Source organism: Oncorhynchus gorbuscha, linkage group LG03, assembly GCF_021184085.1.
Source record: "Oncorhynchus gorbuscha isolate QuinsamMale2020 ecotype Even-year linkage group LG03, OgorEven_v1.0, whole genome shotgun sequence".
Classification (NCBI taxonomy): Eukaryota; Metazoa; Chordata; class Actinopteri; order Salmoniformes; family Salmonidae; genus Oncorhynchus; species Oncorhynchus gorbuscha.
This window is the reverse complement of record NC_060175.1, coordinates 12,743,722-12,771,127: the sequence shown is the minus strand read 5'-3', so window position 1 is coordinate 12,771,127 and position 27,406 is coordinate 12,743,722. Positions and strand designations below refer to the sequence as shown.

Sequence of the window (27,406 nt, the reverse complement as noted above, 5' to 3'; positions counted from 1 at the left end):
TGTCACAATACAGACATGTGCACACAAGCAGACCTCATATCATTGAGGACAATATGAGTACTTGAGGCTGTCAAACAATAATAAAGAAAACATTGTTACATCATTTCACCCCCCAAACAAATTCAAGTGCAAATGGCATGCCTACCAGCTGGTAAGAGATCCACCGGACCTCTGACACTTTGTCTGAGCAGAGGGTCAGTGCTATTTGTCTGAGGTAGTTATACACATCATCGTGGCTGTACAACTCCATGATCAAGATCAGCTGCCTGTGGACACACACATGAAGACGTTTTGTTCAACACACACGGGCTCTTTCTAAAAAAAAAGGTACATTTTCTTTCTCTGATATCTTCACTCCACAAAGAAGTCCAACAATACTTCTATATACATTGGGAGAGCAGAGTAAATAAAACCAAGAGGGCGACTGCTTTTGTGACAGCATGGAGCGCCATGTTAACCTGAGTGACCTGTCATTCATTGTTGTGTTTGGCTTGATGGAGTAGACAAGAGTATAAACAGATACGGGGGGCCATGACCTGAATCCACAAACAGTCTCAAACTGTCTCAGAGTAGGAGTGCTAATCTAGGATCTGTCCATATAATCTTATTACGATCTAAAAGGCAAAACTGGTTCTAGTTCAGCACTCCTACGCCGAGATACTGAGGATACGGGCCCAATGTTAGTGATTTATTGTCATAAGCCATCCTGCTCAGGAGCATCATTCATTGGCTGATCCACCCTGCTGACCTGGATGAAACCCTGTGATCATTGGAAGGCCCATCCAAGTGGAATACTAAAATTGTGCATAACATCACACTCTGGTGGCAAGTGCGCCCTCTATTGGGAGAAATCTGGAGGCCTCGATCCTAGATGAATGAGAAAGACTAGCCCTGATCTAAATGAATGGGAGACTCACCCGGCCAGCTGGTATCTAAATGAATGGGAGACTCACCCGGCCAGCTGGTATCTAAATGAATGGGAGACTCATCCGGCCAGCTGGTATCTACATAAATGGGAGACTCGCCCGGCCAGCTGGTATCTAAATGAATGGGAAAATGAGTTCGTTATGACAAAATGCTAAAATTGGGTGAAACCAAAAGTTACGCGTCTCAAAAGGCACCGAATTGGTGGAAACACCCTCATCATGTTTCCCCCAAAGTTACCATTATTCATCATTACAAAACCCCTGGACAACAAATTATAATTTATTAGTGACGCAAGGCACAAGTATCACAAAAAAAGTGGAGACAAATGAAATAAGAGTAACAAGAGTACCTGTAAACTAAACATGTTGTTATTGAGAAAGAGAGATTGGTTCTGTGATAACCATATGAACTCAGTACACAGGTCAAGTAGGTCAGACATCCACATTTAAAATCCACTGTAGATTTACCATGTGATACGTATTTCTGAATTTCCACCTGGCTGACATGCCCAAAGTAAACTGCCTCTTACTCAGGCCCAGAAGCCAGGATATGCATATAATTGGAACCATTGGATAGAAAACACTTTGGCGTTTGTAAAAATGTTAAATTAATGTATGACACAATCGATATGTTAGGAGAAAATCCAAAGAAATATCAACCGGAATTCCTTTTTTTTTGAGAGCATATGCTCTTACAATGGAAGATATAGGGGCATATTCAAATCCAGCTCCCAGATTGCATTTCCTATGGCTTCCACTACATGTCAAAAGTCTTTGTTCAAAGTTCCAGGCTTGTTTCTTCCCAAATGAGGAAGAAAAATTAGTTTTAGTACTGGGAGTTGGAAAGCAGTTTGTTCGCGCGCCTGCTAATATCATTTTCCTATTGAACATAATTCTTTCCGTATGAAATTATTATAGTTTAATTACATTTTAGGGTACCTGAGGATTAGATAGAAACGTATTTTGACTTGTTTTAACATAGTTTAGCGATAGCTTTTTGGATTCCTTTCTCTGCGTGTTGAACGAGTGGATTAGTCAAACCGATGGCACCAACTAAACTGACTTTTTGGGATATAAAGAAGGATTTTATCTAACAAAACGACACTACATGTAGTAGTTGGGACCCTTTGGAATGCAAATCAGAAGAAGATTTTTAAAAAGTAAGTGAATATTTAATTGCTATTTGTGATTTTATGAAGCCTGTGCCGGTGGAATATGTTGATGTGATGCCCTGTGATGTGTTGATGAATATGTTGATGTGATGCCCTGTGCAACTGGGTACTGGACTTCCTGACGGGCCGCCCCCAGGTGGTGAGGGTAGGCAACAACATCTCCTCCCCGCTGATCCTCAACACGGGGGCCCCACAAGGGTGCGTTCTGAGCCCTCTCCTGTACTCCCTGTTCACCCACGACTGCGTGGCCACGAACGCCTCCAACTCAATCATCAAGTTTGCGGACGACACAACAGTGGTAGGCTTGATTACCAACAACGACGAGACGGCCTACAGGGAGGAGGTGAGGGCCCTCGGAGTGTGGTGTCAGGAAAATAACCTCACACTCAACGTCAACAAAACTAAGGAGATGATTGTGGACTTCAGGAAACAGCAGAGGGAACACCCCCCTATCTACATCGATGGAACAGTAGTGGAGAGGGTAGCTAGTTTTAAGTTCCTCGGCATACACATCACAGACAAACTGAATTGGTCCACTCACACTGACAGCGTCGTGAAGAAGGCGCAGCAGCGCCTATTCAACCTCAGGATGCTGAAGAAATTCGGCTTGTCACCAAAAGCACTCACAAACTTCTACAGATGCACAATCGAGAGCATCCTGGCGGGCTGTATCACCGCCTGGTACGGCAACTGCTCCGCCCTCAACCGTAAGGCTCTCCAGAGGGTAGTGAGGACTGCACAACGCATCACCGGGGGCAAACTACCTGCCCTCCAGGACACCTACACCACCCGTTGTTACAGGAAGGCCATAAAGATCATCAAGGACATCAACCACCCGAACCACTGCCTGTTCACCCCGCTATCATCCAGAAGGCGAGGTCAGTACAGGTGCATCAAAGCTGGGACCGAGAGACTGAAAAACAGCTTCTATCTCAAGGCCATCAGACTGTTAAACAGCCACCACTAACACTGAGTGGCTGCTGCCAACACACTGTCATTGACACTGACCCAACTCCAGCCATTTTAATAATGGGAATTGATGGGAAATGATGTAAATATATCACTAGCCACTTTAAACAATGCTACCTTATATAATGTTACTTACCCTACATTATTCATCTCATATGCATATGTATATACTGTACTCTACATCATCGACTGCATCCTTATGTAACACATGTATCACTAGCCACTTTAACTATGCCACTTTGTTTACTTTGTCTACACACTGATCTCATATGTATATACTGTACTCGATACCATCTACTGTATGCTGCTCTGTACCATCACTCATTCATATATCCTTATGTACATGTTCCTTATCCCCTTACACTGTGTATAAGACAGTAGTTTTGGAATTGTTAGTTAGATTACTTGTTGGTTATCACTGCATTGTCGGAACTAGAAGCACAAGCATTTCGCTACACTCGCATTAACATCTGCTAACCATGTGTATGTGACAAATAAAATTTGATTTGATTTGATGTGGGGTGCCGTCCTCAAACAATCGCATGGCATGCTTTTGCTGTAAAAAATCAGATAGATGTACAATAATTTAAGCTTTTAACCGATATAAGACACTTGTATGTAGCTAAATGTTTAATATCCATAATTTTTATGATTATTTATTTGAATTGCGCACCCTCCAATTTCACTGGAAGTTATCGGCAGGTGTTCCGCTGGCGGGATGCCGAGCCCGAAGAAATGTTAATGAGCGAAGTGCTTGTGCTTCTAGTTCCGACAATGCAGTAATAACCAACGAGTAATCTAACCTAACAATTCCACAACAACTACCTTATACACACAAGTGTAAAGGGATAAAGATTATGTACATAAGAAGATATATGAATGAGTGATGGTACAGAACGGCATAGGCAAGATGCAGTAGATGGTATCGAGTACAGTATATACATATGAGATGAGTAATGTAGGGTATGTAAACTAAGTGGCATAGTTTAAAGTGGCTAGTGATACATGTATTACATAAAGATGCAGTAGATGATATAGAGTACAGTATATACATATACATATGAGATGAGTAATGTAGGGTCTGTAAACATTATATTAAGTAGCATTGTTTAAAGTGGCTAGTGATATATTTTTCCATCAATTTTCATCAATTTTCATTATTAAAGTGGCTGGAGTTGAGTCAGTGTGTTGGCAGCAGCCACTCAATGTTAGTGGTGGCTGTTTAACAGTCTGATGGCCTTGAGATAGAAGCTGTTTTTCAGTCTCTCGGTTCCTGCTTTGATGCACCTGTACTGACCTCGCCTTCTGGATGATAGCAGGGTAAACAGGCAGTGGCTCAGATGGTTGTTGTCCTTGATGATCTTTATGACCTTCCTGTGACATCGGGTGGTGTAGGTGTCCGTGAGGGCAGGTAGTTTGCCCCCGGTAATGCGTTGTGCAGACCTCTTCCCTCTGGTGAGCCTTACGGTTGTGGGCGGAGCAGTTGCCGTACCAGGCGGTGATACAGCCCTCCAGGATGCTCTCGATTGTGCATCTGTAGAAGTTTGTGAAAGCTTTTGCAAATTTCTTCAGCCTCCTGAGGTTGAAAAAGCGCTGCTGCACATTTTTCACAATGCTGTCTGTGTGGGTGGACCAATTCAGTTTGTCCGTGATGTGTACGCCGAGGAACTTAAAACTTACTACCCTCTCCACTACTGTCCCGTCGATGTGGATAGGGGGGTGCTCCCTCTGCTGTTCCCTGAAGGCCACAATCATCACCTTTGTTTTGTTAACTTTGAGTGTGAGATTATTTTCCTGACACCACACTCCGAGGGACCTCACCTCCTCCTTGCAGGCCGTCTCGTCGTTGTTGGTAATCAAGCCTACCACTGTAGTGTCGTCTGCAAACTTGATGATTGAGTTGGAGGCGTGCATGGCCACGCAGTCGTGGGTGAACAGGGAGTACAGGAGAGGGCTCAGAACGCACCCTTGCGGTGCCCCAGTGTTGAGGATCAGCGGGGTGGAGATGTTGTTACCTACCCTCACCACATGGGGGCTGCCCGTCAGGAAGTCCAGTACCCAGTTGCACAGGGCTGGGTCGAGACCCAGGTGTCTCAAGCTTGATGACGAGTTTGGAGGGTACTAGATGTTAAATGCTGAGCTGTCGTCGATGAACAGCATTCTCACTATTCCTCTTGTCCAGATGGGTTAGGGCAGTGTGCAGTGTGGTTGTGATTGCGTTGTCTGTGGACCTATTTGGGCGATAAGCAAATTGGAGTGGGTCTAGGGTGTCAGGTGGGGTGGAGGTGATATGGTCCTTGACTAGTCTCTCAAAGCACGTCATGATGACAGAAGTGAGTGCTACGGGACGGTAGTCGTTTAGCTCAGTTACCTTAGCTTTCTTGGGAACAGGGACAATGGTGGCCCTCTTGAAGCATGTGGGAACAGCAGACTGGGATAAGGATTGATTGAATATGTCCATTAACACACCAGCCAGCTGGTCTGCGCATGTTCTGAGGACGTGGCTGGGGTTGCCGTCTGGGCCTGCAGCCTTGCGACGGTTAACACGCTTAAATGTTTTACTCACTTCGGGTGCAGTGAAGGAGAGTCCACAGGTTTTGGTTGCGGGCCGTGTCAGTGGCATTGTATTGTCCTCAAAGCGGGCAAAAAAGTTACTTAGTCTGTCTGGGAGCAAGACATCCTGGTCCGCGACGGGGCTGGTTTTCTTTTTGAAATCCATGATTGACTGTAGACCCTGACACATACCTCCTGTGTCTGAGCTGTTGAATTGTGACTCTACTTTGTCTCTATACTGATGCTTAGCTTGTTTGATTGCCTTGTGGAGGGAATAGCTACAGCGTTTGTATTCGGTCATGTTTACGGTCACCTCGCACTGGTTAAAAGCAGTGGTTTGTACAATGATACAATGAATGCAGCCTCAGGATATATGGTTTCCAACAGTAACGCCTGCTTCGCTCCTCTTTCTCCCAACAGTAGGGCCTGCTCCGCTCCTTCTTCTCCCAACTGTAGGGCCTGCTCCGCTCCTTCTTCTACCAAAAGTAGTGCCTGCAACGCTTCTTCTTCTCTCAACAGTAGGGCCTGCTCCGCTCCTTCTTCTCCCAACTGTAGGGCCTGCTCCGCTCCTTCTCTCAACAGTAGGGGCTGTTACGCTCCTTCTCCTCCCAACAGTGGTGCCTGCTCCTCTCCTTCACCTCCCAACAGTAGGGCCTGCTCCGCTCCTTCTTCTACCAAAAGTAGTGCCTGCAACGCTTCTTCTTCTCCCAACATTAGGGCCTGCGCCGCTCCTTCTTCTCCTAACAGTAGAGCCTGCTCTGCTCCTTTTTCTCCCAACAATTGGGCCTGCTCCACTCTTCCCAACAGTAGGTCCTGCTCCACTCCTTCTTCCAACAGTTGAAAGTGCAGTGCCCAGCTGATAATCACCCCGATAATGAAACTGAATCTAAACTAATTTCACAAATATAACAACAGATTAAATAAATTAAGTAAAGTATGTTGGGGAGAAAGGGGGAGAAAGGGGGAGAATGGGTGAGTTGATGAGCGGTTGATGAGCGTTCTTATCAGTCTACTCTAGCCTACAGGGAATACAGGCTAGACAGCGAGAGCGTGCGCAAATGTACTTGTTGAACTGCTTTCAATATCTGGAAAGATATCCACATGAGGCAGCAGGTGAGAGAGTGTGGGAGAATGTGGTGATGAGGCTTATGGAACCTTATACTGGCAAGGGGACGAATGTCACCATGGACAATTTCTTCACTTCACTGTCATTGGAAAATAAGTTGGCTTGTAAAGAAAACAATTCTGGTCGCACCATGAACAAAGTGAAACAGGAGCTATCTCCCTCTGTGCAAAATTCAGCACCTACACAGCCATGGTGGAGTACAACAGTGCTGAAAAATGTCAAGAAGATGGGAACAAAAAGAGAACCGTAGACTGTTACGCACTACAACCAAACAAAGGTATGACAAAGTGTCAAACAAGTGAACGTTACCAAAATTGTGTCAACTGTTAGGACAAGGAATAACAGCTGCTAAAACTCTCAACCATTGTTATTCTACCTTCCGGAATGCATATAATGCTCTCCCCCGCAAATCAGACCACGATTCCATCTTGCTCCTCCCCTCCTATTGGCAGAAACTCAAACAGGAAGCACCTGGGGTGAGGACTATTCAACGCTGACCAATCGGAAATCACGCTTCAAGATTGTTTTGATCACTGGGATATGTTCAGTGTAGCTTCAGAATATAATAGACACATATGGTGAATTAATTTTTCAGGGTTGTACCCACAGTGACTATTAAAACCTACCCAAACCAAAAACTGTGGATAGATGGGAGATTTCGCACAAAACTGAAAGCGCGAACCACCACATTTAACCAGGGCAAGAAGACTGGAAATATGGAAGAATACAAACAGTGTAGTTCTTCCCTCCGCAAAGCAATCATGTAGACTAAACATTGGTATAGGGACAAAGTTGAGTCCCAGTTCAATGGCTCAGACATGAGACGTATGTGGCAGGGTCTACAGACAATCACGGATTATAAAAGGAAAACCAGCCACGTCGAGGACACCAACGTCTGGCTTCCTGACAGGCTTGAACACCTTCTTCGCTCGGTTATTCGTTAGCTCAAATATTTTGTTACATTGTTACATTCTGTTATGCAGGTGAATGAGGACCCAAAAGCGACTTAACAGAAACAGAGTCTTTATTCCAGTCTTTAACAAAAACGATAATCCTGGATATTCTTAGGTAAATACAAAACAGGAAAACTGAAATCCTCTCGTCAGTAGAGAGGAACGACTGGAGACGCGACCACAGACTGCAGGTCGCTTCGGGAAGGCACAGGCCGTAGCTGACATAGACACCTGCTCACACGCAGCATCTGAAGAAGGCAAAAACACGACAGGGTGGAACAAGGACACAGAACAGCAAACATCAAACAAGGATCCGATAAGGACAGAAGCGGAAAACAGAGGGAGAAATAGGGACTCTAATCAGAGGGCAAATAGGGGACAGGTGTGAAAGAGTAAATGAGGTAGTTAGGAGAATGAGGAACAGCTGGGAGCAGGAACGGAACAATAGAGAGAGAGAGAGCGAGAGAGGGAGAGAGGGAGGGGGAGAGAGAGGGATAGAAAGAGGGAAAGAACCTAATAAGACCAGCAGGGGGAAACGAACAGAAGGGGAAGCACAAGGACAAGACATGACAATATATGACAAAACATGACACATACATTCTATTTTGCCAAGTATTCACCCCCTTGGGATTTTTCCCATTTTGTTGCCTTACAACTTGGAATTCAAATGCATTATGGGGGGTTTCTTTCATTTGATTTACACAACATTTACACAACTACCACTATGAAGATGCAAAAATATTTTTGATTGTGAAACAAACAAGTAATAAGACAAAAACCTTGAGTGTGCATAACTATTCACCCCCCCAAAGTCAATACTTTGTTAGAGATACCTTTTGCAAGAATTGCAGCTGCAAGTCTCTTTGGGTATGTCTCTAAGCTTGGCACGTTTAGCCATTGGGATTTTTGCCCATTCTTCAAGGCAAAACTGCTCCAGCTCCTTCAATTTGGATGGGTTCCGCTTGTGTACAGCAATCTTTAAGTCATACCACAGATTCTCAATTGGATTGAGGTCTGAGCTTTGGACTCTGCCATTCCAAGACATTTAAATGTTTCCCCTTAAACCACTCAAGTGTTGATGTAGCAGTATGCTTAAGGTCATTGTCCTGATGGAAGGTGAACCTCCGTCCCAGTCTCAAATCTCTGGAAGACTGAAACAGGTTTCCCTCAAGAACTCCCATGTATTTAGCGCCCTTCCATCATTTCTTCAATTCTGACCAGAACCCAGTCCCTGCCGATGAAAAACATCCCCACAGCATGATGCTGCCCACCACCATGCTTCACTGTGGGGATTATGTTCTTGGGGTGATGGGAGATGTTTGTGCCAGACATAGCGCTTTCCTTGATGGCCAAAGAGCTAAATTTTAGTCTCATCTGACCAGATGTTTGGGGAGTCTCACACATTCCTTTTGGCGAACACCAAACGTGTTTGCTTATTTTTTTCTTAAATTAAAGCAATTGATTTTTTATGGCCACTCTTCCGTAAAGCCTAGCTCTGTCGTGTGTTCAGCTTCAAGTGGTCCTATGGACAGACACTCCAATCTCCGCTGTGGAGCTTTGCAGCTCCTTCAGGGTTATCTTTGGTCTCTTTGTTGCATCTCTGATTAATTCCTTCCTTGCCTGGTCCGTGCGTTTTGGTGGGTGGCCCTCTCTTGGCAGGTTTGCCTTCCTCTACTAGTACACAGCCCTCTCCCTCTCTTCTCCTTCCACTACTGGTCCACAGCCCTCTACCTCTCTTCTCCTTCCTCTACTGGTCCACAGCCCTCTCCCTCTCTTCTCCTTCCTATACTGGTCCACAGCCCTCTCCCTCTCTTCGTCTTCCTCTACTGGTACACAGCCCTCTCCCTCTCTTCTCCTTCCTCTACTGGTACACAGCCCTCTCCCCCTCTTCTCCTTCCTCTACTGGTACACAGCCCTCTCCCTCTCTTCTCCTCCCTCTACTGGTACACAGTCCTCTCTCTCTTCTCCTTCCTATACTGGTCCACAGCACTCTCCCTCTCTTCTCCTTCCTATACTGGTACACAGCCCTGTCCCTCTCTTCTCCTCCCTCTACTGGTACACAGTCCTCTCTCTCTCTTCTCCTTCCTATACTGCTCCACAGCCCTCTCCCTCTCTTCTCCTTCCTATACTGGTACACAGCCCTGTCCCTCTCTTCTCCTCTTTCTACTGGTACACAGCCCTCTCCCTCTTTTCTCCTTCCTCTACTGGTACACAGTCCTCTCTCTCTCTCTATCCCTCTCTTCTCCTTCCTCTACTGGTACACAGCCCTCTCCCTCTCTCTTCTCCTCCTCCTTCCTCCTCAGGGCCAGTCACGTGTGTTTAGAAGCAGACCTGAACTGGGTGCAGTTTTTGGACGTTGCTGTGGATCACAACCTACAGAAGATCAAAGCTCTGATTCAAGGGTCCAGCTAGATGATGAGTGGCAGTGTGGGTACGTGTGTATGAGGTGAATGAAAACAAAGAGGTGTGTGAAGAGGACTGGGGGTCTTTTCTCTGACCCTGAGCTCAATGGACTGGGACTTTGTTGAATGTTACTGAAGTGTGTGTTCTTCCCTCTTGTGTACACACATGCTCTATATCATTTTAACAGCAGATATATTACATTACTGCAAGACAAATATTTGACTAACAAACATTTTGCTTCATGAGTGCATGAATATTTACAGAGTCATTTATCCTTTACCACTTTTATGTTGTATTTTACAGGGACATCATACAGCCAGATGCTTTAGTATTTTACAGGGACATCATACAGCCAGATGCTTTAGTATTTTACAGGGACATCATACAGCCAGATGCTTTAGTATTTTACAGGGACATCATACAGCCAGATGCTTTAGTATTTTACAGGGACATCATACAGCCAGATGCTTTAGTATTTTACAGGGACATCATACAGCCAGATGCTTTAGTATTTTACAGGGACATCATACAGCCAGATGCTTTAGTATTTTACAGGGACATCATACAGCCAGATGCTTTAGTATTTTACAGGGACATCATACAGCCAGATGCTTTAGTATTTTACAGGGACATCATACAGCCAGATGCTTTAGTATTTTACAGGGACATCATACAGCCAGATGCTTTAGTATTTTACAGGGACATCATACAGCCAGATGCTTTAGTATTTTACAGGGACATCATACAGCCAGATGCTTTAGTATTTTACAGGGACATCATACAGCCAGATGCTTTAGTATTTTACAGGGACATCATACAGCCAGATGCTTTAGTATTTTACAGGGACATCATACAGCCAGATGCTTTAGTATTTTACAGGGACATCATACAGCCAGATGCTTTAGTATTTTACAGGGACATCATACAGCCAGACACTTCGTATTTCAGTGGAACATTTTTTTACATTTTCATTTGATTTATTTCACCTTTATTTATCCAGGTAAAACTGCAACCTGGCCAGTGCGACAAAAACAACACAGAGTTACACATGGGATGAACAAAAGTACAGTCAATAACACAATGGAACAATCTGTATACGTGATGTAAGGAGGTAAGGCAAAAAATAGGCCTATAGTGGCGAAGTAATTACAATTCAGCAATTTACACTGGAGTGATATATGTGTAGAATAGAATGTGCAAGTAAAAATATACTGGTGTGAAAAAGAACAGAAAGATAAGGTAGTTAGTTGGTTGGATGGGCTGTGTACAGATGGGCTATTTACAGATGGGCTGTGTACAGATGGGCTATTTACAGATGGGCTGTGTACAGCTGCAGCGATCGGTAAGCTGCTCTGACAGCTAAAGCTTAAAGTTAGTGAGGGAGATATAAGTCTCCAACTTTTGCAATTCGTTCCAGTCATTGGCAGCAGAGAACTGGAAGGAAGGAAAGGCGGCCACAGGAGGTGTTGGTTTTGGGGATGACCAGTGAAATATCCTGCTGGAGCATGTGCTACGGGTGGGTGTTGCTATGTTGACCAGTGAGCTGAGATAAGGAGGAGCTTTACCTAGCAAACAGTTATAGATGATCTGGAGCCAGTGGGTTTGGCAATGAATATGTAGTGAGGACCAGCTAACAAGAGCATACAGATCACAATGGTGGGTAGTATATGGGGCTTTGGTGACAAAATGGATGGCACTGTGATAGACTGCATCCAATTTGCTAAGTAGAGTGTTCGAGGCTATTTTGTAAATGACATCGCCGAAGTCAAGGATCGGCAAGATAGTCAGTTTTACGAGGGTATGTTTGGCAGCATGAGTGAAAGAGGCTTTGTTGCGAAATAGGAAGCTGATTCTAGATTTACTTTTGAATTGGAGATGCTTAATGTGAGTCTGGAAGGAGAGTTTACAATCTATCCAGACAGCTAGGTATTTATAATTGTTCACATATTCTAAGTCAGAACCGTCCAGAGTAGTGATGCAAGATAGGCTGGCGGGTGCGGGCAGCTATCGGTTGAAGAGGATGCATTTAGTTTTACTAGCGTTTAAGAGCAGTTGGAGGCCATGGAAGGAGTGTTGTTAGGCATTGAAGCTCGTCTGGAGGTTTGTTAACACAGTGTCCAAAGAAGGGCCAGATGTATACAGAATGGTGTCGTCTGCATAGAGGTGGATCAAAGAATCACATGCAGCAAAAGCAACATCATTGATATATACAGAGAAAAGAGTCGGCCCGAGAATTGAAAACTGTGGCACCCCCATAGAGACTGCCAGAGGTCCGGACAACAGGCCCTCCAATTTGACACACTGAACTCTATCAGAGAAGTAGTTAGTGAACCAGGCGAGGCAGTCATTAGAGAACCCAAGGCTGTTGAGTCTGCCGATAAGAATACGGTGATTGACAGATTCGAAAGCCTTGGCCAGGTCAATGAAGACGGCTGCACAGTACTGTCTTTTATCGATGGCGGTTATGATGTCGTTAAGGACCTTGAGCATGGCTGAGGTGCACCTGTGACCAGCTCGGAAACCAGATTGCATAGCGGAGAAGGTACGGTGGGATTCAAAATGGTCAGTGATCTGTTTGTTCACTTGGCTTTCGAAGACTTTAGAAAGGCACGTTAGGATGGATTTAGGTCTGTAACAATTTTGGGTCTAGAGTGTCTCCCCCATTGAAGAGGGGGAGGACCGTGGCCGCTTTCCAATCTTTAGGAATCTCAGATGACATACAGCCAGATGCTTTGTATTGTAGTGGGACATACAGCCAGATGCTTTGTATTGTAGTGGGACATACAGCCAGATGCTTTGTATTTTAGTGGGACATACAGCCAGATGCTTTGTATTTTAGTGGGACATACAGCCAGATGCTTTGTATTTTAGTGGGACATACAGCCAGATGTTTTGTATTTTAGTGGGACATACAGCCAGATACTAACAGTGACATAAGCCTGTTTGGAAATCTTTCTTTGAGTGACAGACTTGAATTCTGAAAGAACAATAAGTTAGTCAGGATATTTATGCAAGTTATGCATTTTATTTTATTTGACCATTCAAAATGCATGAAGAAGCCACACCAGTCAACAATACATGCACCACAATTACAGAGGATTACATAGACAAAGTCAAGCCTGTAAATTGTACAGTAGGCCTGAACATGTTTCATCTTCATGTGTGACCCACCAGCTTGATTCAGTCTTTTGAAAAACATTTTTTGGGGACATAGATAAAACTAGAGACTCATAATTAGAAAATGGTATATCATACACTACAGTTGAAGAACAATGGGAAAGTAATTCTGCTTTGAAAGTTGATAAACTAATCTCACTTTTGAGAAAATGACCCTCCACAGTACTACTATTGAGGAGCTCTTCTTTGTCTGCACCCATTCAGCATCGTTCACATCCTCTTAAGCCTTAGTCTCACCTATCTCTTTAAGGATTCCCATGTACTAAACAACCAAAGATTTCAAGACTAAAGGCTGGTTTATACTATGTGTATCAACAGTTGTCGCCATGACATCATGAACATTTATTGTCGTCCGATATCAAATTTGTTATTGTTGTTATGAAAATCTATAAACACAAAAACTACAGGCATTACCTATCAACAGACTGGGGGTCAAAAATAGCAGAACTAGAAAATAGCTAACGGTTGAGTGAGACGAAATAGACATTCTACCAGAGAATTATAGAACTCGGACACTGTCTCGTTGGCCTAACGTTATATCCTAATTGATATAGGATATAACAGGAAAATAAGGTATAAATTGGAGAGCCTATTTGAGTTAGAGTTATTCTCACAAGGGCTTTACTAACAACGGCAGTGGGGGGGGCAACACTGGTGACGGTTTGATGTACACATTGCAGCTTGCCTTAATGTCCCTGAATTGATCACAGTTGAAGCCGGCCACTAGCTTCTTAGGACCGGGTCTGTATGGAGTGAAGGGCATCTTCACACGTAGTCGTTGACCTTGTTTTAGGAAAGGCATTCTGAGGAGACACGTGAAACAAATTATACCTCAAGGAAGCTTTAGATCTCTAAACTTCAACACACAAGGTAGTATAAAATATTTCAGATGGAAAATCCCTAAGCTTTAACCACATGAACAGCCCATGAATGCGTGTCCTTTCTAGTTTAGCCAAGAGCTAAATAATTTATTTTGAACAGACTACGTAACATAAATTGTATTGAATTATCTGTCAAAAGACTCATGCCACAACAAACAAGGAACCGTATTTCCGGTGCTTTGGTGTCCTCACTAGATATCTGGACATATCAGGATCGGGTGGAGGTGGTGCTGAAAGTTTGGGCGTGGATTTCAAGCAATTATTTCAAGCTGAAAGTTTTCAGAAGGGAGGATTGGCTGAGAATTTCTGTTTAGGGGGCTGGTGACTTCACTAGTCTCATTAGTATCCGTTGTCAACATTTTTCCTCCAGAACCTAATCAAGCATTTTACACAATTACCTGAGATGTTAGGTCTGGGTTTCTGAGATTAAGAGCTAAATTGTCAACTTGACGAGCAAAGTTCTGGTTTGTAATAAAAACCTGAATCCATCCCACTTGGCAAAAACTGGGTCCACATCCAGGATTCAAATCTGGACACAGTTCACAGGGCACAGACGTCAGTTCAACATCTAGTTCTGATTTACATTTGGTTGAGTTATCAACTAATGTGAATTAGAAATCAACAAAAACGGTTAAAAGTTGACTTTTAAATCCAATGTTTTCCATGTTGATTCAACATCATCAAACTGATTTTTTTGGGTTGAAATTACATGGAAATAATGTTGATTCAACCAGTTTTTGCACAGTGGGATGGTTTCAGGTTTTATGACAAACTGAAACCGGCTAGTAAGGACATCAGAGAAATGTCAGGGCCTACCTGGCTTCCATTGTTTCAGTCAGCAAGCCACTGCCGGTCACTGTTATGAAGCAGTCTCTTAGACCTTCGGATAGAGGGTTCTCAAACACAACCTCTGCCGTCATGTCACTATACTGCAATTCAGATCCAATGGTCTAAAAGAGAACACACATTCAGATAAAAACAGTTGTTAAGTAGTATATTATATTGGAACTATCACACTGAATGAACCCCATCTCCAGTTTAATGGCTGTTACTGATATTGACATTGTATTTAATAGATCAACTGTTCAGATGACAATCTAACACTTTAGATTTTCATCTTCACAACACGTTTATTCACAGGGCAACCGTTAATATCCTTGCAAATTGCTATTCTCGCTTGGGGCGGCAGGGTAGCCTAGTGGTTAGAGAGTTGGACTAGGAACCAGAAGGTTGCAAATTCAAACCCCTGAGCTGACAAGGTCGTTCTGCCCCTGAACAGGCAGTTAACCCACTGTTCCTAGGCTGTCATTGAAAATAAGAATTTGTTCTTAACTGACTTGCCTGGTTAAATAAAGGTTAAAAATAAACAAATAAATAAATAGTGTGTTTGCCACCTATAAATTAAAATGGTAACCCAAGACTATGTAAAAACCATTGGGGCTCGTTCACTAATGGCCCCAATGAATGTCACTCAGAGAAAGTTGAGCTGTTCTAAGTGGGTTATTGGAGTGGCTGAAGGATCTGACAGACTGCGAAATGACAATGTTGGGAATATGCTGTACTCACTTTGATGGTGAGCAAAGGGCTCTCTGGCACAAGGTCTTTCTCTGTGATGTACACTGCCCCACTCTTGTCCTTGTCTGTGACCACAGCCGAAACCTTGATGCTGTTGCTCTCCCGCATTTTCTCACCATACACAGAGAAGGGGATGTGGATGGGTATAGTCAGATCTGCCAACAGAGACAATGCATTTGATTGTCAAGGTATCACAAATGCTAACATTCTGTGGTGTCCTCAGTACAACAGTAGCAACCTTAACATTCTGTATAATCCTCAGTACAACGTTAGCAACGTTAACATTCTGTATAATCCTCAGTACCACGTTAGCAACCCTAACATTCTGTATAATCCTCAGTACAACGTTAGCAACCCTAACATTCTGTATCATCCTCAGTACCACGTTAGCAACCCTAACATTCTGTATCATCCTCAGTACCACGTTAGCAACCCTAACATTCTGTATCATCCTCAGTACCACGTTAGCAACCCTAACATTCTGTAGCGTCCTCAGTTCAACATTAGCAACCTGATCAGCCATAAGAGTTAATGTCAGTTGATTTGCTACAACACTATGGCAGCTATACATGAGACTTTACAGCTTTGTTAAATTGACCAGTTAAACTCTAACTATATGCACTCCTGAATCACACCAACCATCATTGAGACTGATATACACGTCATACCAAGGATGTTGACCAAGAATTATGAAGGTGAATAGCTAAATCCCTCCCTGTGTGCACTACTGTGTTAGTTAAACATTGTAGGCCTACTCATGGAAAGAGTTTGAAACATTTTCACTCTACCTTGGTTGGGAAGGAGCTTCTGTTCTTTCAATTCGGTCTGTATCTGGGAGGATGGGATCCCGTTGTATCTCATGGCCTGAACGTTGACATTGATCACTAGTGTCCGAGTTTCATTGTCATTGCTGTTCAGTACAAGCTCGAGGTCAATGTCTTTGCCGCTGACCGGCTTGGTCAGCTCCACAATCTTCATGGAAACAGCAGGTTTGTCGTCATGGATCCCGTTTGAATCCTCTTCGGGTATATTGACTCTTTGATTGACAGCTTGATTGTACACATCCCTCTCCTTTTCCGTGCCTGTTTGAAATGCAACATTTTGGATGAGTACCTGGTGACTCAAGCAGTTGCTCTCACTCACCTGGGAGAATTATCGTGACACGTAGACACAGCACCTTTCTGACTCATCTCTTAAAAAAGTACAGAACTTTTTCCCAGACCAACCGTAGTTCTCAAATATATAAAATACACTTATACCCTTATGATAGGCATAACCCTTGCAATGCTGCATTATTTCCGAAATCAACTGATAACAGTTCAATCTTGATATAGTCAGACTCTCGGTTCATTCAATACCAACCCTCTGCATGTTTATAGTTGGCTGTGATGTCCACTCTCTTGTCACTGCCCACTGCCTTGGTGCTGATGCTCTGGCCTACGGACACACTGTCCGTGAAGATATTTTTCTTGGAGCCGTCAGCGAACACCATCCAGGTTACACGGTCGGCGTTGACTTCGGCGAAGACAAAGGGCACATCGTATTTGAGGTCAACGTGACCCTGCAGTATGGCCTTGACTGGAGCAGGGCCGCAGCAGTAAACACCTGGGGGGGAGAAAACAACATGAGCGTATTACAGGGAGTTCCCTTCATGTCTCCCAGACCCAGGATACAAACTCAGAACCATCTGCACAATAACACAACATACAATACATACAACCTGTGTTATTATGTAAGATGGCGTGAGATGAGATGGAAGTTGGACCGTACCCGTGCTTTTCTCCTGAGGAGTGGGGTCCACAGCCTGCCAGCCATCGTATAAGGAGCCTGCTGAGAGATCGGGCCGTGTCATCCAGGCTTCCACCCAAACATGGTAGTTCCTGAGCAGAAAAAACAGTCTTCAAAACTTCATGCTATTGGCATCACTCTTCATACTGTAGCCACAATGACCTCACGTTGCACTTACCATACACTGTCGGGGCTCTGTTTGGGTCTGACTCCATAGTCGGAGAAGAAGTCGTCAATTGTCAGGTTTTTGTCGGTGTCGTGGGCTGACTGGAAGTTGGTAACCACTCGACATGGGATTCCCAAACACCTCAGTACTGACATGGAAATACATTTCAGGCATACTGGTTAACTGAAACAGCATGTTCAAAGCATATTTGTTAACTAAAATAAACACATCAAAGGCATTGACACCAGCCTCTCTCCTCTGGTCAGAGGTGAATCGTACACAAATGGTGGGTAATCTTGCCATCCCTCTCAAAAACCAATCACAGCCCTGGGTCTGAGTGCATGCAATAGTCAGTGCTATTTAAATACCATGGTATTGATTGATTGACTAAAATAATAATTGAAGAGAGATTGGACAGTGATAGCCTACCTGTGCACATTACAGCGGCGAACACCCAACACTGGCCATACTTGACTGGATTACCACCATATTTGAGCCACCTCCTTAGTACCTCCACACTGCCGTTCCAGTGAGTGGGGGACATGCCACCATCGTATTGACCATCCCACCGCCCCATCAGGACACCTCTGTCATCGTTAGCGTTGATCTGGGCAAGGAAAAGAATGTTCCAATTAGATTCCAGAACTGTCATTTGGCTGAGTGAATGTGTTTTTGTACAATCTAAAATGTAGTTGCTTTCCTGGATCTAGATTGAGCATATCCTTGGACTAAAAAGCATGTTCAGCATGGAAAGTTATTTTTAGTCCAGGACTAGATTTAATCTGGGTCTGGGAAACCAGTCCTATATGTGTAACAATGCCTTAATTAGTGGCACTGGACCCATTTATAGTGAACAAGGCCAGAAATAAACCAATGGATTTTCTTGTGCTGTTTAAACAGAACTATGAGCTGATGCACTATTGTAAAGTGGCTGTTCCACTGGATGTCATAAGGTGAATGCACCAATTTGTAAGTCGCTCTGGATAAGAGTGTCTGCTAAATGACTTAAATGTAAATGATGATTTTTATTTTTTTTAACCTTTATTTAACCAGGCAAGTCAGTTCTTATTTTCAATGACGGCCTGGGAACAGTGGGTTAACTGCCTGTTCAGGGGCAGAACGACAGATTTGTACCTTGTCAGCTCTGGGGTTTGAACTCACAACCTTCCAGTTACTAGTCAAACGCTCTAACCACTAGGCTACGCTGCCGCCCCAACGAATGTCACTGTTATTAGTGGGGTTCAATAATGTTGTCACGGGTACTAGTGGGGTTCAATAATGTTGTCACTGTTACTAGTGGGGTTCAATAATGTTGTCACTGTTACTAGTGGGGTTCAATAATGCTGTCACGTTTACTAGTGGGGTTCATTAATGTCACTGTTACTAGTGGGGTTCAATAATTTCACTCTTACTAGTGGGGTTCAATAATGTCACTGTTACTAGTGGGGTTCAATAATGTCACTGTTACTAGTGGGGTTTATTAATGTTGTCACTGTTACTCGTGGGGTTCAATAATGTTGTCACTGACTACTTTGGTTCAATAATGTTGTCACTGTTACTAGTGGGGTTCATTAATGTTGTCACTGACTACTTTGGTTCAATAATGTTATCACTGTTACTAGTGGGGTTCATTAATGTCACTGTTACGAGTGCTGTTCAATAATGTTGTCACTGTTACTAGTGGGGGTCAATAATATTGTCAATGTTAAATCAATAATGTTGGCATTAGCTAGGCTTTCCATCCAATTGGCGACAGATATTAATGCACATTTTCTTTAATCATAAAAGCATAAAAACAATATGCGCGCATTTTCCCACCAGTGATGTGTTTCCATTAAATTGACTTTTCTTTCAGATAATAATATGTGTGTGATGAGATAAAAAAAAAAAACTTTTGCTGTTAAATTCATTGTGACTCGTTTCAGGAAACTTGGTGCATGTCGCACGTCACTACTTCACAGTAGCAGCATTTTAACGTAAACATAATTTGTTTTATCAAAATACATTTTTGGGGGCAGAAATTACTTCTAGAACATGTGAACTTTCATATTCCTTAATTAGAAACTTGTATTCCATCCATAAATACGAATACAATTGTTAATTTACGAGCCCAGTTGGTTTAGCCATGGAAAAAGTCAGGAACCTTCACGCTAGCCATGATTGGCTTAGATAATATATGGGCTGGACCTGAGCTTGGATTGGTCTGCCATGTAGCATGCTTCTGTCTATGACATGAGCTGTTCAGAATGTGTTGACAGTCATTTCTACTGCACCGTTTTTGATACATATAATGTTAGCCTTTGAGAACTACAAATCTCAACAACATTGATGTCCTGAATTTATCAGGCGCTATCGCCAGGTCAGTAGGAAAAGTGATGGGCGACTTACTGTATACGCCACTGTCAGTGTGAACTGGATTGACTTGACACAAATCTGGCCAAACAAGATGTAGCTAAAAACATAACCGAGTTAAATGTCTCGGGTCTGCCGTGAAGCATTCATCCATATATATGGGTAAGAGTCTAGCTACATTTCCCAGAAAAAGTTTTCTAATTTTGTAATAAAGTTGTTGTCGTTGCAAGTTAAAGCGTTCTGTTAGTTAGCTACTAAACGTTAGCTTGCTGGCTCGCTAGCAACGCTATGTATATAATCTGCATAGTAAATTTATTCAAATCAGAAATCCATTTGCATTGCTAATTATACCCTATTTTTAGCTAGCTAACATTGAACCTATTTTGTTAGCTTTAGCTACCTGCAGATTCATTCTACAGCTATGACAATGTTTGTATTGGTAGTAGTTTGAGTTGGGGTTATACTAGTGCATTGTTTAGCAAGCTACCTAGCTAGCTACATGTCTAAACAAAAGTCTCCACTTCGGCCAGATTATTACATGACCCATCAAATTAGAAGGTGTGTCTGTCATGTTTTGTCATTGATTATCATGTCTTGTCCCTGTGCTTCCCCTTCTATTCGTTTCCCTCTGCTGGTCTTATTAGGTTCTTTCCCTCTTTCTATCCCTCTCTCTCCCCCTCCCTCTCTCACTCTCTCGCTCTCTCTTCTCTCTATCGTTCCGTTCCTGCTCCCAGCTGTTCCTATTCCCCTAATCAATCATTTAGTCTTCCCACACCTGTTCCCGATCCTTTTCCCTGATTAGAGTCCCTATTTCTCTCCTTGTTTTCCGTTCCTGCCCTGTCGGATCCTTGTCTATATTCACCGTGCTGTGTCTATGTATTGCCCTGTCGTGTCGTGTTTCCCTCAGATGCTGCGTGGTGAGCAGGTGTCTGAGTCTGCTAGGTTCAAGTGCCTTCCCGAGGCAACCTGCAGTTCTTGATCCAGTCTTCAGTCTGTTCTCGTCTTTACGAGGAGTATTATGCTTTTTGTTTTGTAAAGTATCTTTACTGGATTAAAAACTCTGTTTTCGCCAAGTCGCTTTTGGGTCCTCATTCACCTGCATAACAGTGTCTGGGGGTGATTATGGCCATCAATTGTATTTAATGAACATGTATGTAATGTAGTCTGTGTGTACCTTCGTAAAGTTGACTGACACATTTTCCATCAGCACTTTCATGAAATGTCATAAAATGTTTTATCTGACATGTACTTTACTTGCATAAAAAGGTTGGATGGAAACCTGTTTACTGTTACTAGTGGGGTTAAATAATGTTGTCACTGTTACTAGTGTGGGTCAGATCTCCAATCTTACCATGGCACTGACCACCCTACTGACATAGATGGGGTTGCAACGAGCAGAGAAGTCCTTGGCGGGGTCACTCAGACACTTAGGATTCGCGTCAAGCAGCTTCAGGCAAATGTCCACTATATCGTCTTCAAACTGGAGAAACAATACATTAGGGTAGGGTAGCTAGCAACCGACAACAATTTCTAAAATGTCTTGTCTATAACAACTTACAATTTAGTCACTTAACAGATGCTTTACCAATGGAGCCACACAGGACTCTAGTCAATCATGTAGACTAAGACAAAGATATTGTGTGACACTTGGTCGGTTTCCTGGACAACAGATTAGTCCTGGACTTCTCCTGAGTAAAAATACATTTTTTAGTTGAGGAATATATTTAATCTGTATCCAGGAAACAAGCCCTATATGTTATGAGCAGCTAGCTAGTACTTTTCAACGGTACAATACTGCTTTGTTTGTTCTGTGTACCTGTCCGAAGTTCCACGCCATAGAGCTGATGTATTTGTCAGAACCTTTGTACACCAGGCCTTGTTCTCTCATCACATACTCCTGCCTCTCCTCCTCCTCAGGTAGATGCACCCAGTCCTCTACAGCCCGCATCAAAATACAGACGTTTTAAAACATCAATTATAAGAATTTGTTCCACTGACTTGAATGGTTAAATAAAGGATAAATAAAAAATACATTGTTATTTGTTATTGTTAAATGAAAGGGTGTCTGGACAATGTTTTAATTGCGAGTATCTTTAACATGTTATCATGCTGTTACTGTGTTATGACCACTGTCTCCTATGCTAGAATGTAGTGTTACCAAGCTGTGTAACCAGGATATTACCAGACTGTATTATCAGGATGTTAGCAGGCTGTTACCAGGATGTGTTACCAGGAAGTGTTACCAAGCTGTGCTACCAAGCTGTACTACAAGTCTGTGCTACCAAGCTGTGCTACCAGGATATTACCAGGATGTTACCAGGCTGTTACCAGGATGTTACCAGACTGTGTTATCAGACTGTGTTACTAGACTGTGTTATCAGGCTGTGTTACCAGAATGTTACCAAGCTGTGTTACCAGGATGTTAGCAGGATGTTAGCAGGCTGTTTCCAGGATGTGTTACCACGCTGTGCTACCAAGCTGTGCTGCCAAGCCTTTATAATAAGATGTGCTACCAAGCTGTGCTAATAGGCTGTGCTACCAAGCTGTTACCAGGATGTGTTACTAAGCTGTGCTACCAAGCTGTACTAATAGGCTGTGCTACCAGACTGTGCTACCAAGCTGTGCTAATAGGCTGTGCTACCAAGCTGTTACCAGGATGTGTTACTAAGCTGTGCTACCAAGCTGTACTAATAGGCTGTGCTACCAGACTGTGCTACCAAGCTGTGCTGCAAGGCTGTGCTACCAAGCTGTGCTACCAGGCTGTGATACCAAGCTGTGCTGCAAGGCTGTGCTACCAAGCTGTTCTACCTGGGTGTGCTTCCAAGCTGTGCTGCCAGGGTGTGATGCAAGGCAGTGCTACCAAGCTGTGCTACCAGGCTGTGCTACCAAGCTGTGCTAATAGGCTGTGCTACCAATGAACTCATCACATGGTTTCAACAGCAATGCAACCATTTTGATATTAGAGAACCGCATTCATAACCACAGACTGTCATTCATATAATGTGGCTCTGGATGTTGTGGCCCATTGTTTGTATCTGTGTTCTATTATGTCCCAAAACAGTTATGAGGCGTCTTTCCAACCCATACAGAGACATGGGTTACAACGCTCTCTGTAAAGTTAGCCATTTCCAGCAGTTAAACTGATAAGAACATTCAGGAATGCAGCATTTGACACCCTCTGGATACTGTATCAAATAATGACTGTGTGTTACCATGGCTGTGTTGATGCATTCACCACATTTGTTGTCCTTTATGTGATTAAAAAGATGAATTTATCACAGTTCTAGTTAACATTTTTAGGAATGCTTTATACTTCATTATATGTCCCAGAATGCCCCATGTGGGATAATAAAGCTGTTTTGAATTGAATTGTCTTTACCTTGGCACCAGGGATTAAACAGCAGAAGGAGCTTTCCCAGACTGCTGCCCACTGAGGCGGTGGCGCTGGTCTTTACAGACAGGCTGTACTCTCCCACTGGGGCATCTGCTGGGCTGGTGATGTCCAGGGTGATTGAACCCGCCGGGAGCACTGAACCCTGGTGAACCTTGACCTTCCAGGAGGAACCCTTCCCACAGCCCTCAGGTAGCCCGAACACTGACCTGGTCCCTAATGCCTCCGAAGGCTGGGGTCCTGGATGGAGAAGGGAGAATGTTGTGGGTTGTGTTCAGTAGGAATTAAATTGATGAAAACTTTCAGAAACAGTGATGACCTATACACTGGGAGTACAAAGAATTAGGAACACCTTCCTAATATTGAGTTGTCCCCATTTGCCCTCAGACCAGCCTCAATTCGTCGGGGCATGAACACTACATGGTGTCGAAAGCGTTCCTCAGGGATTCTGGTCCATGTTAATGTCAATGCTTCTCACTGTTGTGTCAAGTAGGCTGGATGTATTTTAGGTGGTGAACCATTCTTGATACACATGGGAAACTGTTTAGTGTGAAAAACCCAGCAGCACTGCAGTTCTTGACACACTCAAACCGGTGCGCTTGGCACCTACTACCATACCCTGTTCAAAGGCACTTAAATCTATTGTCTTGCCCATTCTCCCTCTGAATGGCACACATACACAAACCATGTCTCTGTTGTCTCAAGGCTTAAAAATCCTTCTTTAACCCTCTCCTCCCTTTCATCTACACTGATTGAAGTGGATTCAATAAGGGATCATAGTGTAGCGTTATTCATGGAAAGACCAGGTGTTCTTAATGTTATGTACACTGTGTATTTGTCCAATAAGATTCAATATTTTCTGTCAGCGTAACTTTGATGTCAGGAGTACATATACAGTTCAAGTGGAGGTATCTCAAATCCTGTCAGTGGTGCAATTCAGTCTTTAGATTAGATTGAATTGACCCCAACTCAGGTATGTACAACGTATACAAGGATTAGTTCTAATGTCATTATTACAGCATGTAATAATACTGTCCTAATAAATAGCAGCGATAAATAAAATGTTATATTCTAGATAGCTCACCTGTCTCCACCGTCAGCTCCAGTAAGTCTGCTGTGGGCCTTGAGGGGTCATGGAGTTCAAAGGTGACCAGGAAGGACTGGCCTCTCCTGACTATCAGTCTGTTCACTGAGATGTCATTGGTGTTGTGGGCTGTGTTGTTCTTCTCACAGTTGAGATCTATTTTACCAACGTCTGCAAGAAATAAATAAATAAATAAATATATAGATTTGAAACTGAATTATCCCTTAGTCAAAATCCTGATTTTCAATTTTTCCTGATTAATATAAATTTTTGTTGTTGTTCTAGTGTGGGTGTCTGTTTCTATGTTTGACGTTTTCTTGCCCAATGTTTGTTTATCACATTTTTGCCTGACAGCAACATAGCAGAAACAGACTGTCAGTTGGGCTAGTTTAGATCACATAGAAAAAACACTTGTAGCCTTTCACCATGCAGAATGCATAATAAATATGCAGAAAGAAATAGGCGAAAGACCATATGATCTCTATGTAAAAGACAACGATGGGCCAGTATGAAATGGTATGAGGAACCTATGACAATAATTCAAGTGAAACATCTATTTTTCTAGTTTGCTTATCTTTGCCAGTGGTTTCCAAACGTTTTATATTCCCGTATCCTTTCAAACATTCAACCTCCATCTGTTACCCCCTAGCACCAAGGGCAGCGCACTCTCAAATGTTGTTTTTTGCCATCATTGTAAGCCTGCCACGTACACACTATATGATACATTTATTAAACATAAGAATGAGTGTGAGTTTTTGTCACAAACCAGCTCGAGGGAAGTGACAAAGAGCTCTTATAGGACCAGGGCACAAATAATAATATAATCATTATCAATAATTGTGCTCTTTATTTAGCCATCGTACATATAAAACCTTATTTGTTCATCAAAATCTGTGAATAACTCACCACAGGTTAATGAGAAGGGTGTGCTTGAAAGGCTGCACATAACTCTGCAATGTTGGGTTGTATTGGAGAGAGCCTCAGTCTTAAATCATTTTCCACACACGGTCTGTGCCTGTATTTAGTTTTCATGCTAGCGAGGGCTGAGAATCCACTCTCACATAGGTACGTGGTTGCAGAGGGCATCAGTGTCTTAACAGCACGATTTGCCAAGGCAAGAAACTCTGAGCTCAGCCCTATCCAGAAATCTTGCAGTGCTTGTCTCTCAATTTAAAAAAAAAACATGTAGATACTTTGCCCCTTGATAACCAGCGCACTTCTGTATGTTGTAAAAGCGTTACATGGTCGCTGCCCATATCATTGCATAATGCAAAAAATACACAAGAGTTCAGGGGCCTTGCTTTAACACAGTTAACCATTTCCTCTCATGTTGTCCTGGTTTCCAGTGGTTTGCAGAAGAGGATGTATTCCTTAATTGAACCCCCATAAACGTAATGAACATATACCAGGAGCTGTGCCAGGCCTGTTGACTCATCCAGCTGTAACAGACATATACCAGGAGCTGTGCCATGCCTGTTGACTCATCCAGCTGTAACAGACATATACCAGGAGCTGTGCCAGGCCTGTTGACTCATCCAGCTGTAACAGACATATACCAGGAGCTGTGCCAGGCCTGTTGACTCATCCAGCTGTAACAGACATATACCAGGAGCTGTGCCAGGCCCGCTACGTCTGTTGACTCATCCAGCTGTAACAGACATATACCAGGAGCTGTGCCAGGCCCGCTACGTCTGTTGACTCATCCAGCTGTAACGCATATAATTCACTGGCTTGTATGTGAAACAGTAATTTAAAAAAATATATTTTACCTTTATTTAACCAGGCAAGTCAGTTAAGAACATATTCTTATTTTCAACGACAGCCTAGGAACAGTGGGTTAACTGCCTGTTCAGGGGCAGAACGACAGATTTGTACCTTGTCGGCTTGGGGGTTTGAACTTGCAACCTTCCGGTTACTAGTCTAGCACTCTAACCACTGGGCTACCCTGCCCCTGTGATGTCTCAGTGACATCTCCTGCCATGTCACTGATGCGTTGTGAAACAGTATTGTTTGATAAAGTGATTGTCTGTACAGTTTTTTGGGCTTTTTTCCCCAGCATTGTCCCAGCCATATCCGCGGCAGCAGGAAGAATTAAGTCCTACACAATAGTATGGGGCTATCCTGTCCTAGCCACTTGGTAGCTCGCCATATAAAACGCTTCTAGCCTCTTCTTATTCATCGTATCTGTTGCTTTTATACATGTCTAACTACTCAAAAAAACTCCTGTGGCTTATTTTTCAAATTGTCATGTTTTGTTTCTAAATGTCTGCACAAGAGTGAAGGTTTCCCGCAAGAGAGTAACAGTTAATGTGATTGGATGTTAATTATTTGACAAGGCTACCTGTATTTGACATTGTGTTGTTATTTCGCTGAACACTAGATGGTTTAATTTTATTTTTGGCAGTGAAACGAGGCTACTTAGCCGAGAAAAAAACCTCACCCAAATGAATAGCACTTTTGGAAAACATAAATGTACTGTTTGAAAATGTTATTTTTTAGTATTTTTAAATTTTTTATGTGAATCACATTTTTTTTTTTTGGCGTACCCCAATTTGGGAATACCTGATCTATGCATTACATTACAGGCCAACTTTTCATATTTTCTTTAATGACTCATGAATAATAAAAGCAGTCAGAAATCATATTAATTTAACAGATGAACAAACAACAACAAGGATGATCTTCCTTTGTAAGAAAAAAGTTCCATTCTACAAGTCAAGTTACCCAATTACCCATTCACTGTACTATATTACCCTCTGTCACTAAACATGACATAGGCTACCTTGACAATGCAATATCCACATTTTTCAGCATCTGAAAAATCTTGCAACGAGCAGTGTTAATTGACTTACCAAAACCCATTGAAGCTGTCTCTCATGTGGTTGTGTTG

The 27,406-nt window shown here is 43.0% G+C and overlaps 1 protein-coding gene across 1 annotated transcript; it reads right to left on the bottom strand.

Moving 5' to 3' along the window:
• Positions 1-13,597: 13,597 nt before the first annotated feature.
• LOC124016366 (protein-glutamine gamma-glutamyltransferase 2-like) lies at positions 13,598-23,966 on the bottom strand. The gene is made up of 12 exons (XM_046331929.1): positions 23,951-23,966; positions 23,421-23,672; positions 21,858-21,976; positions 21,393-21,521; positions 18,119-18,296; positions 17,702-17,837; positions 17,506-17,615; positions 17,098-17,340; positions 16,524-16,817; positions 15,727-15,890; positions 14,977-15,110; positions 13,598-14,082 (listed from the first exon to the last, which is right to left on the bottom strand). The coding sequence occupies exons 1-12, from the start codon at positions 23,964-23,966 to the stop codon at positions 13,890-13,892; spliced, it is 1,968 nt and encodes a 655-aa protein (XP_046187885.1). The 3' UTR covers positions 13,598-13,889.
• Positions 23,967-27,406: the final 3,440 nt, after the last annotated feature.

Coding starts and splice junctions, on each gene's coding strand:
- LOC124016366 (XM_046331929.1), bottom strand. Junction 17,616..17,701: donor CAGAGCCCCGACAGTGTATG/GTAAGTGCAACG, acceptor TTTTCTGCTCAG/GAACTACCATGTTTGGGTGG. Junction 15,111..15,726: donor GCCCTTTGCTCACCATCAAA/GTGAGTACAGCA, acceptor GTTCTCTTTTAG/ACCATTGGATCTGAATTGCA.